This window comes from Bufo gargarizans, unplaced genomic scaffold (assembly GCF_014858855.1).
Source record: "Bufo gargarizans isolate SCDJY-AF-19 unplaced genomic scaffold, ASM1485885v1 fragScaff_scaffold_39_pilon, whole genome shotgun sequence".
Classification (NCBI taxonomy): Eukaryota; Metazoa; Chordata; class Amphibia; order Anura; family Bufonidae; genus Bufo; species Bufo gargarizans.
In genome coordinates, this window is record NW_025334109.1 from 328,708 (window position 1) to 346,517 (window position 17,810).

Consider the following 17,810-nt stretch of genomic DNA (forward strand, 5'->3'; position numbering starts at 1 on the left):
TCACATCCCTGCTTTAATCAGTTTTTTTGGGGGGGGCAACTGGTATGTCACACCAGTAGAAATTACTTGTTCCAATACCGTTTGTCACTCTGTAGCTGCGTTAACGCGGCAAAACCGCAAACAAATGCTGCACTACCTAAATGCACTATATAGAAAGTATATTACTGGTATATGACACCCCTGCTTCAATCAGTTTTTTGGGGGGGGGCAACTGGTATGTCACACCAGTAGAAATTATTTGTTCCAATAGCGTTTGTCACTCTGTGTAGCTGTGGTAACGCAGCAAAACCGCAAACAAATGCTGCACTACCTAAATGTATTATATACAAAGTATATTTTTGGCATATCACACCCCTGCAAACAAATGCTGCACTACCTAAATGCACTATATAGAAAGTATATTACTTGGTATATGACACCCCTGCTTCAATCATTTTTTTGGGGGGGGGCAACTGGTATGTCACACCAGTAGAAATTATTTCTTCCAATACCGTTTGTCACTCTGTAGCTGCGGTAACGCGGCAAAACCGCAAACAAATGCTGCACTACCTAAATGCACTATATAGAAAGTATATTTTTGCTATATCACACCCCTGCAAATAAATGCTGCACTACCTAAATGCACTAAATAGAAAGTATATTACTGGTATGACACCCCTGCTTCAATCAGTTTTTTGGGGGGACAACTGGTATATCACACCAGTAGAAATTATTTGTTCCCATTGCGTTTGGCACTCTGTGTAGCTTCAGTACAACTGCTGCACAATACAAATGCACTATAATATACTTTCTATGTTAAAAAGTATATTATAAGTATATTACACTCCTTAGTAAGTCACACCTATCGATAGCACACCTATCCCAGTCCTTTAAAGGACTTTTGTGTCCCTATTAGCTAGTGTTTTGTGTCCCTAACAGCCTGTCCCTGCTCCACACAGCAACCTCTCCCTACACTGGCAAAAGACTGAATGTAAAATGGCGGCCAGATCGGGTTTATTTATAAGGTAGGGGGTATGTCCATATGCGGAAACGTCTCAATTGGCTGTCCTGTACCACCTGATGGATGTGTCATGGGTTCTTCACAATGTAAAAGAATATGGCGCTGGCAGACATCACCATATGTTTGCCTGTTCGGCGAACCGCAAACGAGCAAAGTTCGCCGCGAAACGACCGCCGGGCGACCCGCAAGGCCATCTCTACTTACCTCTGCTCACAATCAGGCAATTATCAGGAGCAAACAATTTGTTCCCAATCATTGCCTGCACAGTCGGCCCTTGTAAAAGGGGCCTTTAGCCACATCTAGCTCTGACATGAAGTCAATGAGAAAAAGGGAACACAAAATGGATTCTTGCTGGAATGCACACATGGGTGAACATTTATCATTTGAGGTTGTTTTGTGTGAGTTTTAAGTCTGTCTTTGCTTTGTGTGCTTGAACCAAATTTATGAAATAGTGCATATTAATAATATATTTGTCATGAGGGCAATGTGGTTTACATCTTTATGTGTAAAAGTACACCACAAGGTTGTCTGGTGTAGGTTGCTACTTTTGTAAAAGTCGTACATAGAAAATGAGCCATAATCCAGGTCTAATCCAGGTCTAATCTTAAAAAAGATGACTTTGAAAAGTGGTGAGGAACACCAAAAGTTGCAAAAATTTACAAAATGTTGCAGAAAACTGCGCAGTCGCCATGACATGTGACTTTTTAAGCCACAAAACTAACATACAGTATCTGATTTGATAAATGTCTCCCGTAAGACTAGTTTTCAGCATTTGGATGTGAATTAGCACACTATTCAAGAAAGTTTCAAATAAAAAAAAATATATAATATTCAACTTACCATTTCTGCTCAATAAAACTAATTCAAACAATTGTTGTTTCAAATCTACACTGCTAAAATATTCTACTTTTATCTGATAAACAGTCCCATATCTCAGATGTATGATGCATTTTGTTGTAGATTCATAGCTTTGCTGTAAACTTTTCCTGTAAGAAATAAATTATAGAGAATTTATGTACAATATACCACTAATGATGTGAAAACATGACAATCTAAAGATAATCTAAACTGAAGACAGCCACTTTGGGTTGCTCTTCTAAAACGTGAATTTCCTGCTGGCCAGACATTTCTCCTCCAGTGACTGCTGCTGGGAAAAATATAGTAATAAATGGAAATTAGTTGGATGTCTAGGCAGCCATTCAATATTGTTTTTAACCGCCTCCGGACCGCCTAACGCAGGATCGCGGTCCGGAGGCGGTCGATTCATTCCTCGTCTACGCATCTGTGTGTCATCTCGCGAGACGCGAGATTACACACACAGCCCGGCCCGCGCATGCGCATTGCGGGCCGGCAAAAGTTCAAGGAGTATTTCGTCACCAGCCTGCCAGCCAATGATCATCGCTGGCAGGCTGATTTTCAAAAAAAACAAATCAAAAGCCATGTAACACTTTATATTTATAAATATAAGGTGTTAAAGGGCTTCTGTGCTCCTCTGCTGGTCCTTTTCGTTGGTTGGTCCCAGCAGAGGAGCACAGATCACTGTAAGTACACAAGACACCACACACTTAGCCCCAGATCACCCCCCATCACCCCTGTCAATCACTAGTGAAAGGGAAAAAAGTGATCAGTGTAAACTGTCACTTTTTTTTTTCACTAGCATTGACGGTTAGGTTTGAGGATAGTTTCCGTTCCGCACCGCATCTCTGAATTTGCAGACCCATTCAAGTGAATGGGTCCGCATCCGTGATGTGGATTGCACACGGCTGGTGACCCGTGTATAGCGAAACCGGAGCCCTTACATTTGTGTGAACAAGCCCTAACTCTAACTACTATAATTACCCCCCCCCACACACACACCCCCTTTGACTTACTGTGGCAATATGAATGGCTCGGTATCAATTCTTCCACCCTCTTTGAAATACTTTGGTAAACTTAAAAAATGATTTCTGGATTGCTCTACAGCCTGTGCACATAAGAAAAAAAACAAGTCATTGTATTTCCATTTAGACAAATAACCTTAAATATCTTTTGTACTGTATATTGTTTTAGAATTGTGTTTCTTTTTGAGTCTTAATACTTACCTGAGTATCAGCAGGCTTCAACTCAACACAGATGGGCTTCATTACTGTTTTGAATTTATCCTGTCTAGTTTTATATGTTTTAAGAAAGTCTTTCACCTTTAAGAAATAAAAAATAGGAACTTACTGAGATTTAAAATACTGTATATTTGTTCTTAACCCTTTAAATGGGTTATGCATTGATTGATATAAAACAAACTATCTTTTTTTAATAAGGTTAGACTCAGCCTAGTATCCCTCATGGGTCCAGAGATATCTACAGGGTGGGCCATTTATATGGATACACCTTAATAAAATGGGAATGGTTGGTGATATTAACTTCCTGTTTGTGGCACATTAGTATATGTGAGGGAGGAAACTTTTCAAGATGGGTGGTGACCATGGCGGCCATTTTGAAGTCGGCCATTTTAAATCCAACTTTTGTTTTTTCAATAGGAAGAGGGTAATGTGACATGTCAAACTTATTGGGAATTTCACAAGAAAAACAATGGTGTGCTTGGTTTTAACGTAACTTTATTCTTTCATGAGTTATTTACAAGTTTCTCTTTGTTTACAGCCATTGACATGTCGCCGAGGTTAACACATGCAGAGCGGATAGAAATTGTGTTGATGTCTGGTGACGTCATGGGTCAGTTGAATGGCCCCCAAGGTCTCCCGATCTGACCCCCTTAGACTTTTATCTTTGGGGTCATCTGAAGGCAATTGCCTATGCTGTGAAGATACGAGATGTGCAGCACCTGAAACTACGGATACTGGAAGCATGTGCTAGCATTTCTCCTGCGGTGTTGCTATCAGTGTGTGAAGAGTGGGAGAACAGGGTTGCATTGACAATCCAACACAATGGGCAGCACATTGAACACATTTTATAAGTGGTCAGAAACCTGTAAATAACTCATGAAAGAATAAAGTTAGATTAAAACCAAGCACGCCATTGTTTTTCTTGTGAAATTCCCAATAAGTTTGATGTGTCACATGACCCTCTTCCTATTGAAAAAAAATAAAAGTTGGATTCAAAATGGCTGACTTCAAAATGGCCGCCATGGTCACCACCCATCTTGAAAGTTCCCCCCCCTCACATATACTAATGTTCCACAAACAGGAAGTTAATATCACCAACCATTCCCATTTTATTAATGTGTATTCATATAAATGGCCCACCCTGTTCATTCATTGCTCCAATTGCTCTGCTACATTCATCCTTGCTGCAGCTCTCTCGTTCTAACTGCCACAGCTTATAACTAGAGTTGAGCGAACACCTGGATGTTCGGGTTCGAGAAGTTCGGCCGAACATCCCGGAAATGTTCGGGTTCGGGATCCGAACCCGATCCGAACTTCGTCCCGAACCCGAACCCCATTGAAGTCAATGGGGACCCGAACTTTTCGGCACTAAAAAGGCTGTAAAACAGCCCAGGAAAGAGCTAGAGGGCTGCAAAAGGCAGCAACATGTAGGTAAATCCCCTGCAAACAAATGTGGATAGGGAAATTAATTAAAATAAAAATTAAATAAATAAAAATTAACCAAAATCAATTGGAGAGAGGTTCCATAGCAGAGAATCTGGCTTCCCGTCACCCACCACTGGAACAGTCCATTCTCAGATATTTAGGCCCCGGCACCCAGGCAGAGGAGAGAGGTCCCGTAACAGAGAATCTGTCTTCATGTCAGCAGAGAATTAGTCTGCATGTCATAGCAGAGAATGAGGCTTCACGTCAGCCACCACTGCAACAGTCCATTGGCATATATTTAGGCCCAGCACCCAGGCAGAGGAGGGAGGTCCCGTAACAGAGAATCTGTCTTCATGTCAGCAGAGAATTAGTCTGCATGTCATAGCAGAGAATCAGGCTTCACGTCAGCCACCACTGCAACAGTCCATTGGCATATATTTAGGCCCAGCACACACACAGGCAGAGGAGAGAGGTCCCGTAACAGAGAACCTGGCTTCATGTCAGCAGAGAATCAGTCTGCATGTCATAGCAGAGAATGAGGCTTCACGTCAGCCACCACTGCAACAGTCCATTGGCATATATTTAGGCCCAGCACACACACAGGCAGAGGAGAGAGGTCCCGTAACAGAGAATCTGGCTTCATGTCAGCAGAGAATCAGTCTGCATGTCATAGCAGAGAATGAGGCTTCACGTCAGCCACCACTGCAACAGTCCATTGGCATATATTTAGGCCCAGCACACACACAGGCAGAGGAGAGAGGTCCCGTAACAGAGAATCTGTCTTCATGTCAGCAGAGAATTAGTCTGCATGTCATAGCAGAGAATGAGGCTTCACGTCAGCCACCACTGCAACAGTCCATTGGCATATATTTAGGCCCAGCACCCAGGCAGAGGAGAGAGGTCCCGTAACAGACAATCTGGCTTCATGTCAGCAGAGAATCAGTCTGCATGTCATAGCAGAGAATCAGGCTTCACGTCACCCACCACTGCAACAGTCCATTGTCATAAATTTAGGCCCAGCACTAGTGTTGAGCGGCATGTCCCATATTCGAATTTGTGAATATTCGAAAGAATATTCGTAAAATATTCGCGATTATTCAAATTCGTTATTATTTCGCATATGCGATAATTCGAATTTTCGCATCGCATAATACATATGCTATGCAAAATTCACATGTGCGCTAATGAAATCGCCTTACGAAGATTCGCAACTCAATTCAATCACTAATGTATGAATGCAATGCCCTTTGCCTCTGTTCTGGGACAAGTGTAGATATTCGCATGTGCGCTAATAAAATCGCCTTACGAAGATTCGCACCTCAATCACTTTCTAGGGAATGTGAGACTTTTGGGAATCAATCGAGATACAGTGGGGGGTGATGACAGTAGTTGACAGAGTACAGATCAATGTAATCTGTAAGGTGGAAAGTAAAATAAAAAATACGAATATTCGTAAATCGAATTTTACGAAGTTCTACGTATTCGCGAATATGGTGCTATACTATATGAATGCACAGGCCTTTGCCTCTCTGTTCTGGGGACAAGTGTAGATATTTGCATTTGCGTTAATAAAATCGCCTTACGAAGATTCGCAGCTCAATTCAATCACTAATGTATGAATGCAAAGCCCTTTGCCTCTGTTCTGGGACAAGTGTAGATATTCGCATGTGCGCTAATAAAATCGCCTTACGAAGATTCGCAACTCAATTCACTAATGTATGAATGCAAAGCCCTTTGCCTCTGTTCTGGGACGTGCCGATATTCGCATGTGCGCTAATAAAATCGCCTTACGAAGATTCGCGCCTCAATCACTTTCTAGGCAATGTGAGTAAGATCTGAGCTGTTGGACCTTTGGGAAACAATCAATTATATGTGTACTGTAATTTTGTGGGGGGGGGGGAAAAAACAAAAAACGAATATTCGTTTTTACGAATATATAGCACTATATTCGAAATATTCGCGAAATCGCGAAGTTGCGATATTCGCGAAAAAAATTAGCTTTTCGAATATTCGCGCTCAACACTACCCAGCACCCAGGCAGAGGAGAGAGGTCCCGTAACAGACAATCTGGCTTCATGTCAGCAGAGAATCAGTCTGCATGTCATAGCAGAGAATGAGGCTTCACGTCAGCCACCACTGCAACAGTCCATTGGCATATATTTAGGCCCAGCACCCAGGCAGAGGAGAGAGGTCCCGTAACAGACAATCTGGCTTCATGTCAGCAGAGAATCAGTCTTCATATCATAGCAGAGAATCAGGCTTCACGTCACCCACCACTGTAAGAGTCCATTTTCATAAATTTAGGCCCAGCACACAGGCAGAGGAGAGAGGTCCCGTAACAGAGGATCTGGCTTCATGTCAGCAGAGAATCAGTCTGCATGTCATAGCAGAGAATCAGGCTTCACGTCACCCAACATTGGAACAGTCCATTGGCATATATTTAGGCCCCGGCACCCAGACAGAGGAGAGGTTCATTCAACTTTGGGTAGCCTCGCAATATAATGGTAAAATGAAAATAAAAATAGGATTGAATGAGGAAGTGCCCTGGAGTCCAATAATATATGGTTAAGGGGAGGTAGTTAATGTCTAATCTGGACAAGGGACGGACAGATCCTGTGGGATCCATGCCTGGTTCATTTTTATGAACGTCAGCTTGTCCACATTGGCTGTAGACAGGCGGCTGCGTTTGAGGCCTAGTATTTAGGCGCTGGGTGACCGGTATGGATTTAGTGACAGAATTAGACTTGGAAATGCACAGTAGCGTGTGTGTGAAGTTATTCTGAATGACCCTATGTGCACCTTGAATATTATATACCCTTTTAGGGATAGATTTCAAATAGCTCTGATATAGCAGAAACCACTAAATTATGAAATTGCTAAATTGGGAATTGTATTTCAACCCAGAACAAGAAATGTGCTTGAACGGACACTAAATAACTCGCCCAGCTACAGCACTAAGGACAGATTTAGCTGGATATAAATTTGAGGCCTAGTATTTAGGCGCTGGGTGACAGGTATGGGTTTAGTGACAGAATTAGACTTGGAAATACACAGTAGCGGGTGTGTGTGAAGTTATTCTGAATGACCCAATGTGCACCTTGAATATTATATACCCTTTTAGGGATAGATTTCAAATAGCTCTGATATAGCAGAAACCACTAAATTATGAAATTGCTAAATTGGGAATTGTATTTCAACCCAGAACAAAAAATGTGCTTTGACGGACACTAAATAACTCGCCCAGCTACAGCACTAAGGACAGATTTAGCTGGATATAAATTTGAGGCCTAGTATTTAGGCGCTGGGTGACAGGTATGGGTTTAGTGACAGAATTAGACTTGGAAATACACAGTAGCGGGTGTGTGTGAAGTTATTCTGAATGACCCAATGTGCACCTTCAATATGATCTACCCTTTTAGGGATAGATTTCAAATAGCTCTGATACAGCAGAAACCACTAAATTTTTAAATTGCTAAATTGGGAATTGTATTTCAACCCAGAACAAGAAATGTGCTTGAACGGACACTAAATAACTCGCCCAGCTACAGCACTAAGGACAGATTTAGCTGGATATGAATTTGAGGCCTAGTATTTAGGCGCTGGGTGACAGGTATGGGTTTAGTGACAGAATTAGACTTGGAAATGCACAGTAGCGGGTGTGTGAAGTTATTCTGAATGTCCCTATGTGCACCTTCAATATGATCTACCCTTTTAGGGATAGATTTCAAATAGCTCTGATACAGCAGAAACCACTACATTTTTAAATTGCTAAATTGGGAATTGTATTTCAACCCAGAACAAGAAATGTGCTTGAACGGACACTAAATAACTCGCCCAGCTACAGCACTAAGGACAGATTTAGCTGGATATAAATTTGAGGCCTAGTATTTAGGCGCTGGGTGACAGGTATGGGTTTAGTGACAGAATTAGACTTGGAAATGCACAGTAGCGGGTGTGTGAAGTTATTCTGAATGTCCCTATGTGCACCTTCAATATGATCTACCCTTTTAGGGATAGATTTCAAATAGCTCTGATACAGCAGAAACCACTACATTTTTAAATTGCTAAATTGGGAATTGTATTTCAACCCAGAACAAGAAATGTGCTTGAACGGACACTAAATAACTCGCCCAGCTACAGCACTAAGGACAGATTTAGCTGGATATAAATTTGAGGCCTAGTATTTAGGCGCTGGGTGACAGGTATGGGTTTAGTGACAGAATTAGACTTGGAAATGCACAGTAGCGGGTGTGTGAAGTTATTCTGAATGTCCCTATGTGCACCTTCAATATGATCTACCCTTTTAGGGATAGATTTCAAATAGCTCTGATATAGCAGAAACCACTACATTTTTAAATTGCTAAATTGGGAATTGTATTTCAACCCAGAACAAGAAATGTGCTTGAACGGACACTAAATAACTCGCCCAGCTACAGCACTAACGACAGATTTAGCTGGATATGAATTTGAGGCCTAGTATTTAGGCGCTGGGTGACAGGTATGGGTTTAGTGACAGAATTAGACTTGGAAATGCACAGTAGCGGGTGTGTGAAGTTATTCTGAATGACCCTATGTGCACCTTGAATATTATATACCCTTTTAGGGATAGATTTCAAATAGCTCTGATACAGCAGAAACCACTAAATTTTTAAATTGCTAAATTGGGAATTGTATTTCAACCCAGAACAAAAAATGTGCTTTGACGGACACTAAATAACTTTCCCAGCCACAACAGGACAGCGGTAACGAGAGATTTAGCGGGATATAAATTTGAGGCCTAGTATTTAGGCGCTGGGTGACCGGTATGGATTTAGTGACAGAATTAGACTGGGATATGGCCAAAAAATAACCACACTATTGCTGGTTAAATGCACTTGGTGATGGGCGCAGCTTGCCCCTGATGTAGTATATGGCCAAAAAATGAACAGACTATTGCTGGTTAAATGCACTTGGTGTCACAGCTTGACCAACCACACTACTGAGGGTTAAATGCACTTGGTGACGGGCGCAGCTTGCCCCTGATGTAGTATATGGCCAAAAAATGAACAGACTATTGCTGGTTAAATGCACTTGGTGACGGGCGCAGCTTGCCCCTGATTTAGTATATGGCCAAAAAATGAACAGACTATTGCTGGTTAAATGCACTTGGTGTGATAGCTTGACCAACCACACTACTGAGGGTTAAATGCACTTGGTGACGGGCGCAGCTTGCCCCTGATGTAGTATATGGCCAAAAAACAAACAGACTATTGCTGGTTAAATGCACTTGGTGTGACAGCTTCACCCTGATGTAGGCTTTAGCCAAAAAACAAACGCACCATTGAGGGTTAAATGCACTTGGTGACAGGCGCAGCTTGCCCCTGATGTAGTATATGGCCAAAAAATAAACAGACTATTGCTGGTTAAATGCACTTGGTGTGACAGCTTCACCCTGATGTAGGCTTTAGCCAAAAAACAACCACACCATTGAGGGTTAAATGCACTTGGTCGCAGCTTGTGCTGGCGCACCACAAGACACAAAATGGCCGCCGATCACCCCAGAAAAATGTGACTGACAAACGGTCTGGGCAGCCTAAAAACAGTGAGCAATTGAGGATCAGCAGCTCAATGATCCACAGCTGCAGATCGATCAGTTAATCAAGTCCTTTGGAGGAGTTAATCTGCCTAATCTCGCCCTACTGTCGCAGCCGCAACCTCTCCCTACGCTAATCAGAGCAGAGTGACGGGCGGCGCTATGTGACTCCAGCTTAAATAGAGGCTGGGTCACATGGTGCTCTGGCCAATCACAGCCATGCCAATAGTAGGCATGGCTGTGATGGCCTCTTGGGGCAAGTAGTATGACGCTTGTTGATTGGCTGCTTTGCAGCCTTTCAAAAAGCGCCAAGAAAGCGTCACAAAAGCGCGAAGAAAGCGACGAACACCGAACCCGAACCCGGACTTTTACGAAAATGTCCGGGTTCGGGTCCGTGTCACGGACACCCCAAAATTCGGTACGAACCCGAACTATACAGTTCGAGTTCGCTCATCCCTACTTATAACAGAACATATGGCTGGTGGCTGGTGGCAAATCGAAGATTTAAACCAAGCATATTTGACCAGATCAGTGAGACAGACAAAAAATTAACAGAACAAGCAGCAGGTGGCGCTATACAGATACATTTTATTGAATAGCTCACTGGCTATACTACATTTTTAAATACATGCAATTATAAAAGTATTCAGATCCAGGTGCTGGTTTGAAAATTATATTTTGTGAGACAACCATTCCTGACCACCTTATGCATATACTGTATATGACGGCAGTCAGGACATTAAAGATAGCAGCAGACACCCGGTGCTAATGTATGCAGTTGATGATAATGTTGATCGCTGGGAGGTAAAAACCCAGGAACGCATGCTCTCAGGCGTGCACCAGCTCCCCCAAGTGAGGATCGGGGTCTTCGGATGGTGCATGCGGCAGCCTCGGTCCTCCTAAAAGATTCGAGGCTGCTGCATTTTAGTTCTTCACAGTAAAATTCTCAAAGTCTCCAATGCCAATGCATTGGAGTCTAAGAGAGAAGCCATCTAATGATTGCTTAAAAAGTGTAAAAAGAAAAAAGTTTAAAAAAATATAAAAATTCAAATCACCCTCCCTTTCCCAAAAAAAAAAAAAATACATAAACAATAAAAAAATAAATAAACATCATGGATATTGCCGCATGTGAAAACACCCATACTAATAAAATATTTTTGGGTGCTTTACTTCTCACAAAAAAATACTTTCCAAAATGGTATTAATGAAAAGTAAAGATCACCCCAGAAAAATGCTCTCACACAGCTCCATACAGATAAAAAAAAAAAAAAAAAAGTTATGGGGGTAAGAATATGTCAATGCAAAGTATTAAAACAGTGTTTTTTCCAGTATTAAAAAACAACAAAAACTATACATATGTGGTATCGTTGTAGTCATACTGACCCACAGAATGAAAGTAATGGGTCAGTTTTATTGCTTAGGTAATGCTGTAAAAACCAAAACCATAAAACTGTGGCAGAATTATTTTTTTGGATTTTTTTTCCCTCTACATTATATCCAACCGTAAATGGTGCCTTTAGAAAGTACAACTTGTCTCACCAAAAATAAGCCCTCATACGGCTATGTTAATAGAAAATTTAAAAAGTTATGGCTTTGGGAAGGCTGAGATTAAAAAATGAAAATGAAAAAAATTAAATAAAAATTGCCCGGTCATTAAGGGGTTAAGAACCAAGGACATTTTGGGCTTAAGAACCAGCTGGTACTGCCTTAGCTTTGTCTTCTAGTGTTGCCCTGTCCCTGCCCAGTGTAGCCTTGTACCCATCTGCTGTCAGTTACTGGATAAAGTATTTGGATTGGAGGAACTATCCACACGGTCCCTTTCACACGGGTGAGACTTCCGTGCGGGTGAAATGCGTGAGGTGAACGTATTGTACCCACACTGAATCCGGACCCATTCACTTCAATCAGGCTGCTCAGATGAGTGGTGATTTTCATGCATCACTTGTGCGTTGCGTGAAAATCGCAGCATGTTCTATATTCTGCGTTTTTTCACACAACGCAGGCCCCATAGAAAATGAATGGGTCTGCGTGAAAATAGCAAGCATCCGCAAGCAAGTTCGGATATGGTGCGATTTTCATGCATAGTTGCTAGGAGATGATAGGGATGAAAGCAACCCTGGACCCCATTAAAGTGTATTCACTGTATTATTTTACCTTGTAACATGGTTATAAGGGAAAATAATAGCATTCTTAATACAGAATGCTTACTAAAATGTGGATTGAGGGGTTAAAAAATCTAAAAAAATGAACTCACCTTATCCAATTGATCGCGCAGCTGGCATCGATAGTAAAAATCTAACCGTCACCTCAACCCGCAAAAAATTATACCCTACCTAAGAAAATCGCCCAAAAATAAAAAACTTTGGCTTTTTTTGTTTCAAAAATTATATTATTGTGTTAAATGTAAAAAAATAATAATAAGTAGACATATTAGGTATTGCCGAGTCTGTAACAACCTGCTCTATAAAAATACCACATGACCTAACCCCTCAGGTGAACGCCGTAAAAAAAGACAAAATAAAAACGTTGTCAAAAAAGCAATTTTTTGTCACCTTACATCACAGAAAGTATAATAGCAAGCGATCAAAAAGTCATATGCACCCTAAAATAGTACAAATTAAACCGTTATCTCATCCTGCAAAAGACAATCGCCCAAAAAAAAAAAAAAAAAAAATATAGCTCTAAGACTATGGAGACTCTAAAATATGATTTTTTATTTTTGTTTCAAAAATGATATTATTATTAGAGGTGAGCGGACACCTGGATGTTCGGGTTCAGCCAAACTTCACAAAAAATTTCGAGTTCGGGACCCGAACTTGACCCCGGACCCCATTCAAGTCAATGGGGACCCGAACTTTTGAGCACTAAAATGGCTGTAAAAATGTAATGGAAAGGGCTAAAGGGCTGCAAATGACATCAAAATGTGGTTAAGAGCATGGCAAGTGCCCGGCAAACAAATGTGGATAGGGAAATGACTTTAAATAACATAAAATACGTAAAAATAAAACATTATAATCTTGATCTAGGAGGACGAGGTCCATATGGAGTAGGAGGTTGAGGAGGCGGTGGATGTGGCGGAGTAGGTGGAAGTGGAGGAGGAGGAGGTAGCCTACACTGCTTTATGGTTTTTAATTTATTTATATTCTTTTAAACTAGGGTACACCCCAAAACATTGGGAAATATAACCTGTGATAACCCCCTCCAGTCGTGCTAAACACATGTTCAGACAATACACTGGCTGTAGGGCAGGCCAGCACCTCCAAGGCGTAAAGGGCAAGCTCAGGCCATGTGCCTAATTTGGAGACCCAGAAGTTGAAGGGGGCAGAACCATCAGTCAGTATGTGTAGGCGTGTGCAAGCATACTGCCCTACCATGTCGCACGTCCCCGTGATGTTCATGATCCAATTGGATATCTGCTCTATCAACTTTCGATGTTCTTTTCTGCACCTACCATGTTAATCACGGTTAGCAGTCAGGGTTCCACTCCGGAGAGGGAGCGTGAGAAAGAGAGACCACATCCAAGGGAGATCAATGGATGAAATTTAATTGTGATTGAGCGGAAATGTGGAAGAAGCTATTAAAACAGAAGAATTGAAGGAAAAGGGGGGCGCACGGCAATTATCCACTCCTGACTTGGGGAGGTAGTGACGATAAATAATACAGGACTCTTATGATGCCCTGTTATTTGAATGATTATTAAAAAATTATAGGGAATGTCACTGGAGTATTTTGGATTTGGAAACGTTAGCCAGGAGAGGCCCTGCTGCCGCTTTGTTGACTCTAGATAACTTCTGCCTGATCACACATTCCTGTGATGTCCACCATCCATTTGGATATCTTCTCTATCAACTTTCGATGTTCTTTTCTGAGCCTACCATGTTGATCACGGTTATCGGCGTATCAGGGTTCTACGCCAGAGAGGGAGCGTGAGAAAGGGAGACCTCAGCCAAGGGAGGTCAATGGCTGCAATGGGATGAAGCGGAAATGTGGGACAAATTATTAAAGCATCGAAGGAAAGGGCCAATTAATGACGAATTTTTGAAATTTAAGTCCCTGTCACCTACCTAGTGAACCAATGCAGAGCAGGGGTTTTTCATTGCCAGAAATGGGTTAATGTCACCCACCAATGGAACAGATTATTTTTTAAAAATTTCGGTCCCTGTCACCTATGCAGACCAGGGGTTTATTCACGGCAAAAAATTTAAAATGTCAACCCAAGAATGTAACAGAAAAATTTGAGAAATTAACTAACCTGTCTACTAGGTAGAGCAGGGGTCTATCACAGCCAAAAATTGTTGAATGTCACCCGAAAATGTAAAAAAAAAATGTGTGAAATTTATTAAGCTGTCAACCAGGTAGAGCAGGGGTATATCACAGCCAAAAATTGGTTAATTTCACCCAAAAATATAACAGACAAATTAGTGATTTTTTTTTGCCTGTCTACTACGGTAGGTATAGGAGTGGTATATCACACCCAAAAATTGGTTAATTTTATCCGAAAATGTAACAGACAAATTAGTGAATTTTTTCCCTGTCTACTAGGTATAGGAGTGGTATATCACACCCAAAAATTGGTTAATTTCACCCGAAAATGTAACAGACAAATTAGTGAATTTTTTTTTGCCTGTCTACTACGGTAGGTATATGAGTGGTATATCACACCCAAAAATTGGTGAATTTCACCCGAAAATTTAACAGACAAATTAGTGAATTTTTTTACCTATCTACTACGGTAGGTATAGCAGTGGTATATCACAACCAAAAATTGGTGAATTTCACCCGAAAATGTAACAGACAAATTAGTGAAATTACATACAATAAAATAAAATAAAATACGTACAAATAAATAAAAAAAACTTGATTTATGATGTGGAGGTCCATATGGAGTAGTAGTTTGAGAAGGCGGTGGATGTAGCGGTGGATGTAGCGGTGTAGGTGGAAGCGGCGGTGGAGGAGGACGAGGTAGCCAATACTGGTTTTTGGTTTTAATTTTTTTATTTTTTTATTAGGGTACACCCCAAAAGAGTGGGAAATATCAAAAATACAACAATGAGCAATTGAGCTGTAGTATAACAATGGCTGGGTAAGGCCGGTATACATGTCTATTCTGCACAAGGGACGGACAAGTCCTGTGGGATCCATGCCTGGTTCATTTTAATGAACGTGAGCTTGTCCACATTGGCTGTGGACAGACGGCTGCGCTTGTCTGTGATAACATCCCCTGCCGTGCTAAACACACGTTCAAATAATACACTGGCTGCAGGGCAAGCCAGCACCTCCAAGGCGTAAAGGGCAAGCTCAGGCCATGTGCCCAATTTGGAGACCCAGAAGTTGAAAAGGGCAGACCCGTCATTCAGTACGTGTAGGCGTGTACACACATACTGCTCCACCATGTTGGTGAAATGCTGCCTCCTGCTAAGACGTTCCATATCAGCTGGTGGTGCTGGTTGTTGTGGCGTGCTGACAAAGCTTTTCCACATTTCGGCCATGCTAACCCTGCCTTCTGAGGTGCTCACGGTGCCCCAGCTGCGTTGGCGACCTCTTCCTCTGCCTTTGCCTTGTGCTTCCACTGTGCCCCCGCTGTCAGGTGGGAATGCCACCAGCAGCGCATCTACCGGTGTGTGCTTGTACTCGCGCATCTTAAGATCACGCTCCAGTGAGGGAATTAAGGACGGTACGTTGTCCTTGTAACGGGGATCCAGCAGCTTGGACACCCAGTAATCAGCACAAGTTAGAATGTTGGCAACTAGGGGGTCGTTGCAGAGACACTGCAGCATGTATTCGCTCATGTGTGACAGGCTGCACAGAGACAATGAAAAGCTGTCCTCTGTGGGAGGTGTATTGTCTGTGTCCTCTGTATCCCCCCAGCCATGCACCAGTGATGACCAAGAGCTAGTCTGGGTGCCACCCTGCTGTGAACACGGTTCCTCCTCCTCCATATCCTCCTCCTCATCCTCCACCTCGTCATCCTCCAGAACTGTGCCCTGGCTGGACAATTGTGTACCTGGCGTTTGTGGGTGCAGGAACCCACCATGGGAGCCACTTGTGAATGACTGGCCGGAAACCCTATGAATTGATCCCTCTACCTCCTCCTCCTCATGTGCCACATCCTCTTCCATCATCGCCAGCAGCATTTTTTCAAGGAGGCATAGAGGTGGGATAGTAACGCTGAGAACGGCATTATCGGCACTGGCCATGTTGGTGGAGTACTCGAAACAGCGCAACAACGAACACAGGTCTCGCATAGAGGCCCAGTCATTGGTGGTGAAGTGGTGCTGTTCCTCAGAGCAACTAACCCGTGCGTGCTGCAGATGAAACTCCACTATCTCCTGCTGCTTGCACGGTCTGGCCAGCATGTGCAAGGTGGAGTTCCACCCTGTGGGCATGTCACGTATGAGGAGGTGAGCGGGGGAGGTGCAGCACTGACAGGCGAGCAGAAGCAGGGTGAGAATACCGAAAGCGCGCACAGACGGCCCGCACTTTATGCAGCAGCTCTGACATATCGGGGTAATTTTTAAGGATTCTCTGCACCACCAAATTCAGGACATGCGCCAGGCAAGGGATGTGCGTCAAACCGGCTAGTCCCAGAGCTGCTACGAGATTTCATCCATTATCGCACACCACCAGGCTGGGCTTGAATCTGACTGGCACAAACCACTCATCGGTCTGTTGTTCAAGGACCGTCCACAGCTCCTGCACGGTGTGGGGTTTGTCCCCCAAACAGATACGTTTTAAAACTGCCTGCTGTCGTTTACCCCTGGCTGTGCTGAAGTTGGTGGTGAAGGTGTTACACTGAATGGATGAGGAGCCGGTAGAGGATGAGGAAGCAGAGTAGGAGGCAAACTGAAGAGCCCTGCAATCCTCGGTGGTGGAAGGACATGCGGCAAATTGCTATACGCCTCAAGTTCAGCCGCCACTGCATTTACCCGGTGTGCTGTTACGGAGATATAACGTCCCTGACCATGCTTACTGGTCCACGTATCCGTAGTGAGGTGCACCTTGCCACAGATGGCATTGCGCAGTGCACACCTGATTTTGTCCCCTACTTGGTTGTGCAGGGAAGGGATGGCACGCCTGGAAATAGTGATGGCTGGGCACAACGTGCTGTGGGACAGCCACCGCCATAAGGCTTTTGAAACTCTCCGTATCCACCAGACAGAATGACAGCATTTCAAAGGCCAGTAATTTTGAAATTCTGGCATTCAGGGCCAGAGATCGCGGGTGGATAGGGGGGTACTTCCTCTTCCGCTCCAGTGTTTGTGAGATGGAGAGCTGAACTCTTCCGTGGGACAATATGGAGATGCCTGGTGACCCAGATGGTGGTGCTGCTTGCAGATCCTCTGTTTGCGGGCAGGCAGGTCACTCCAGAGGTGGATGAAGAGGCCGAGACTGCAGCAGAAGAGGAAGCAGGAGGAGCCAGATACCTTTCTTGGTTCTTGAGGTGTCTACTCCACTGCAGCTTGTGCTTTGCACTTAGATGCCTGGTCATGCAGGTTGTGCTCAGGTTGAGAACGTTTATGCCTCGCTTCAGGCTCTGATTGCACAGCGTGCAAACCACTCGTGTCTTGTTGTCAGCACATTGTCTCAACATTTTTCACCACCAAGGTGCTGGCGTCACGACAACACCTAAACCAGGGGCCCAGCCGCACAAGCACTCAGCAACCATCCACCATCAAGGGCACCTCAATCACCACCTGGCCGGTCTCCCCTGTAACTG

The 17,810-nt window shown here is 43.2% G+C and overlaps 1 protein-coding gene across 1 annotated transcript in view; it reads right to left on the minus strand.

Annotated features, from left to right (window-relative positions):
* LOC122922503 overlaps window positions 1–17,810 on the minus strand; it is a gene marked incomplete at its 3' end in the record, with an annotated part of 439,559 nt that overhangs the window by 273,793 nt on the left and 147,956 nt on the right. Inside the window, exons 5-7 of the mRNA XM_044273117.1 lie at window positions 3,082–3,177; window positions 2,872–2,963; window positions 1,841–1,986 (exon numbers count right to left, since the gene is read on the minus strand). Coding sequence (XP_044129052.1) covers window positions 1,841–1,986; window positions 2,872–2,963; window positions 3,082–3,177 — 334 coding nt within the window. The remainder of the gene's footprint in view (window positions 1–1,840; window positions 1,987–2,871; window positions 2,964–3,081; window positions 3,178–17,810) is intronic.